The following is a 5,028-nucleotide window of genomic DNA, read 5'->3' on the forward strand; positions in this document are numbered from 1 at the left end:
TGGAGGAATTTCTGTGACTTGAAATCTTGGTGGAATTCATTTTTGAATGCTGGATTTCTGTCCGTTTCTATTATCAATTTATGTCTCCTTTACACGCAAGATTAGAGCAGCTTCTTAATATTTGATGCTCGGATGGAAGTTATAGTATAAGAAAAGTTTAAGGACTGCTCTAGTTGATTGCTGGATTAGACTCCGCTAAATTGTTTCTATTTGTTTTCTTCTTGATGTAGAAAGCTATTGCATCACCTGGTCGCGGAATCCTAGCAATAGATGAATCAAATGCTACCTGTGGGAAGAGATTATCTTCTATTGGCCTAGACAATACTGAGCCCAACCGCCAGGCTTACAGACAACTGCTGCTCACAACTCCTGGCCTTGGTGAATATATTTCGGGTGCCATTCTTTTCGAGGAAACACTTTATCAGTCAACAATAGGTGGGAAGAAGTTTGTAGATTGCTTGCGTGAGCAGAAAATTGTGCCTGGCATCAAAGTTGATAAGGTGCGACACTAATGAATTCCACATGTGTATATGCTTTGGAAAATGCTTTTGTGGGTGCTGCTTTGATTGAATTTTTTACTTTCCTGGTGTTTCAGGGATTGGTTCCTCTTCCAGGATCAAACAACGAATCTTGGTGCCAAGGCTTGGATGGATTGTCGTCGAGATCTGCTGAGTACTACAAACAAGGTGCTCGGTTTGCCAAGTGGTAAGTCAATTTAACCTTGTTAGATTGTGCCTTATGAAGTTCCCATGAAACTTCTTGTTCTTCAATAATTCCTTTATTTTAGTGATATATATATGCATATATATGTTATAATTCACATTCACGAATTGCTTCTGCCATGTTATATTATTATAATACTTAGGAGGACAGTTGTTAGCATTCCCTGTGGTCCTTCTGCTTTGGCTGTAAAGGAAGCTGCATGGGGACTTGCACGTTATGCTGCCATTTCTCAGGTATCTGTTACAGTAACTTCTTATAACTTACTAAAATAAATGCAAGGCTTTTTATTTTCCTACTCAAAATCGAATTTCTAAATTTCAATATTTTCTTCATTCTATGTATGGAAATTAGATTGATTTTCAGCTGCCTTCTCGAATTCTCTCTCTTCTTTCAATTACCTCGCTTGCTTATGTATAAGATCAAACCCATCCAATTTCTAAAATCAATTACTAATCTTTAAGTTTTTGAGGAATCCTTTATTAGGGGGTTGAATGACTGATTTTTCTTAATCTTTTTGACCTTTTGATTCTGTAAGAGCGAGTCAGAAAGATTGAGAAATAGAATTATCTGATTGATTTATTCTCAATAGCCATGAGATGATCAGCTTAGGGTGCTCCTTTTCTTGATGGATGCTCCTGTTAGACTTGTTGTCTTTTAAAGATGAGAACCAACCATGTAACATCTACATTAAGGATTCAAGTATTCTATATGTCAATAGTCCGACCCTTTGTAAGTACTACTTGTAATAAAGAACTTGCAAAATGGATCTGTTTATTAAAAAGGGAATCATTGTTCCTGACCCTGCTTCACCTTACTTGTTATTTGAACAAGTCAAATTTATGTCTTGATCTGAGTGGGAATAGCACTATTCTTCTGCATGTCCATGGAGTTTTGAATGAGTTATGTGTTGACCAGATTCGTTGTTACTCGGTCTTATTTAATATTGTAATTGGTTTGTGTATCAAGCTCACTCTTTTTTTAATGTGAATTAATTCCCAGGACAATGGTCTCGTACCAATAGTGGAACCTGAGATTCTTCTTGATGGTGACCACCCTATTGAGAGGACCCTTGAAGTAGCTGAGAAAGTCTGGGCAGAAGTCTTTTACTACTTGGCTGAGAACAATGTTATGTTTGAGGGCATCTTACTTAAGCCCAGCATGGTAACTCCAGGGGCTGAACACAAGGAGAAGGCTTCTCCAGACACTATTGCCAAATATACACTCACAATGCTCAGAAGGAGAGTTCCACCGGCTGTTCCAGGAATCATGGTACCTTTAAAAATCTTATTCACATTTAATGTTTAATACTTAAATCAGTTACTTTCCTAGGTGATGTGGACATTGAGCTTGACATTGGCATGGATAAGAAAACCCTAATGATGTTTGTGGCTGGAATGAAATGGAAAACAGTCTTAGATGTTCATCATGCAAGTTCTTCTTGATATATCTGGACTTTTAAAGGATGTTTTATCTCTGCCTTTTGCTCTATTGTTCTGTTCAGTGATAGATGCCTTTGATCTATGTAGAGAATTTTTGATTAATTAGGTGTATGCCTTTGTTTGTATCACAGTTTTTGTCTGGAGGACAGTCTGAGGTGGAAGCCACGTTGAACTTGAATGCAATGAACCAGAGCCCCAACCCATGGCATGTTTCTTTCTCCTACGCACGTGCATTGCAGAACACTGTGCTTAAGACATGGCAAGGACGTCCTGAGAATGTTGAAGCTGCACAGACGGCTCTTTTGGTGCGCGCAAAGGCAAACTCACTGGCTCAGCTTGGAAAATACGCTGCTGAGGGTGAAAGTGAGGAAGCTAAGAAAGGAATGTTTGTCGAGGGCTACACCTACTAAGCCAAAAGTTTGGGCAACTCAACATCTTTTTTCGGCATCGACCGATGTGTAATTTTCTGTTTTTAAATTATTCTTGTTAGCTATGATTCTGAGTGTCAGGATACCTACCGATAGATAAGTTCTTACATTTTATTATCACACCTCCTGAGACTAGAGAGATTGAATAAAATACTTGCGAGAGTAGAAATTTTCGGACAACAGCAACTTTGAAACAGTTGGGAGAACATGTTGTATTTCTACGATCTTAAGTTATTGTCCTTGAAATTCTATGAATCTGTTTCTCCTAACGCCCTTGAACTGGTGTTTGGGTTTAATTGTTGGTTGGATTATGAGTTTGGGTTTAAAATTTAATCAAAAATATTATTTCAAAAGCCAAACTCTTCTAAGAGTATCCTACTTTTACTAGTGAAAGATTATTTTTCTCATTTTACTTTCTTTTTTTTTTCCGATAAGCATATGTCTCACTTTAATTGGTTTGTTTGGAATTAATTTAGCACTATAAGTTATTGGTTTAATATCAATCGAACACAAATGAAAAATATATTTATATATTTCATTGAATGTTTCATCAATTTGTTTCCTAACATGACAATGGAACTTTTGTCTGTTGTCATCACTCGTTAGGTTTTAACCTAACTAAACCAATTTTTGAGTGTTTGATTTGCTCTTAACCCTCTTTAAGTTAAATATAAAATTGGTATTTCAGGTTTTTTTATGTTTTTTTAAGTTAAATTATACAATCAGCGTTGGAAAGTGGGCTTACCTTTTCAAATAAATATTTCACTCCCTTTTTGATCGAAGATGCTTGCGTTACAAATCCTTCTTCGTGTACACAATAATTTCTTCACTCTCGTTGTTATGGAGCAACTATTAGAGCCCTTCATAAGGAATTACACGTTCTAAAACATCCTGGCCTTTGATGGTGCCTCAAGAATGAAGAGATCGAAAAAAAGGAGAAAAAAGTTTTTGCTTTTTCTGACTTACAGAAGAACTCGCATTCACTCTTTGGCTGTGTGTTTCTTTGGCTGTGTTGAAATTACTACGTCTATGTACTATTTATAGACGCATTAGGAATATAGAGATAAGCTATTATATTAAAATTTAAATATAATTAATCTTTATTTAAATTTAAACAAATTAAATTTAAATTTATATCCTATCTCAAACATTTATTATTAATTATTCAATTAAATTATATCAGAACAATATCTAATATTAATCAATTGAATATTAGTTAATTATCCACAAATAATTAATAAAGCTACATGCTATGTGGATGCATCACATTTAAATGAAACATCTCCTACTCTACACATTGGCATCAACTTATACCATTCTCAATATAACTCATTCTCCATTCATTGTCATAGAGGAAAAATAGAACGTGTGACCAACGAGAAAATAAAGGTACCGATGAGTAGTGAGATATTAAGTTACCATCTTACTAACATAACACCGCTCGAGTTCTCGTCATACCCCAAATCATTTTAATCACACAAGATTTTGCATCTCTGATCCTTCCTACATGTAAGAGCTATGCAGAATCTCTTTATGTGTCTAAACTCATGGTTATATCCAACAACTAATGTTTTTTATAACTGCTTGGGCAATGAGTTACAGACCATGTATGTGAGATGTATAATGACTCTTCCTTGGATACTCATGTCAATCCATTAAGATCTGACTACTTTCTTTGTCATGTTCTGCTAGGTCATATCATTTTTGACCCTTAGAAATCATTCTAAAGTAGCAACATCAAATCTCAACTTCATATCATAGATCTAAGTCTAAAGGGTATAAAATTTGGACTACATAAGTCCTCAAGGCTCACACAGTGATGAAGCAGGGATCTATTCAATCACTCCCTCCCATCGGTCGACTAATAGCACATACAATATGAAATGTACGTTATGGTGCATCTTTCATTTAGGATTTGTCACGTAGAAACCACCATACAGATCTCGGTCCAATCCCTACAAAAGGATTGACTTGAATCCCCTAAGATTCAAATTCGACTATTACTGGCTACATGGAATATGGATAATCTCCATGTTTGACTCTTATGAGCCTCAACTTGACTCTAAGTCAAGGTGACATTGCTAAGATCCTTGCTCACAACTCATGTGACAAGGAGATCACAACATGCTTGGTACCTTGTGATCATTTGAGTCTCATCCCACACACTATTGAGGCGTCGGGGTGATTATCCCATATGAGGAATAATCTATAAAGCCAGGTGACAATAATTACTTTAGATATGTGCCCTAATTTTGAAATGATTCAAAATAGACTTAATTTATTAATTGTTCAGAAACAATAGTACAGAAATATCAAATGCGTAATAATGCTAAACCTCTAATATGCTTTTGAAAAGCATTTCGAGCAATAGGTTTAGTGAATGGATTTGCTAACATATTAGTTGTGGAAATATACTTCAACTTAACAAGACCTTGTGC

General features: G+C 35.7%; 1 protein-coding gene across 1 annotated transcript in view; it reads left to right on the plus strand.

Annotated features, from left to right (window-relative positions):
- Positions 1–2,859, plus strand: part of PDE345 (Aldolase superfamily protein) — a 3,482-nt gene extending 623 nt beyond the window's left edge. The window contains exons 2-6 of the mRNA XM_021430296.1: positions 231–500; positions 596–705; positions 866–956; positions 1,723–1,992; positions 2,294–2,859. Coding sequence (XP_021285971.1) covers positions 231–500; positions 596–705; positions 866–956; positions 1,723–1,992; positions 2,294–2,572 — 1,020 coding nt within the window. The 3' untranslated portion in view covers positions 2,573–2,859. The remainder of the gene's footprint in view (positions 1–230; positions 501–595; positions 706–865; positions 957–1,722; positions 1,993–2,293) is intronic.
- The last annotated feature ends 2,169 nt before the right edge of the window (positions 2,860–5,028 follow it).

The sequence above is a fragment of the Theobroma umbraticum genome, unplaced genomic scaffold (genome assembly GCF_002168275.2).
Source record: "Theobroma umbraticum cultivar Fairchild unplaced genomic scaffold, ASM216827v3 scaffold_30.0, whole genome shotgun sequence".
NCBI classification, from domain to species: Eukaryota; Viridiplantae; Streptophyta; class Magnoliopsida; order Malvales; family Malvaceae; genus Theobroma; species Theobroma umbraticum.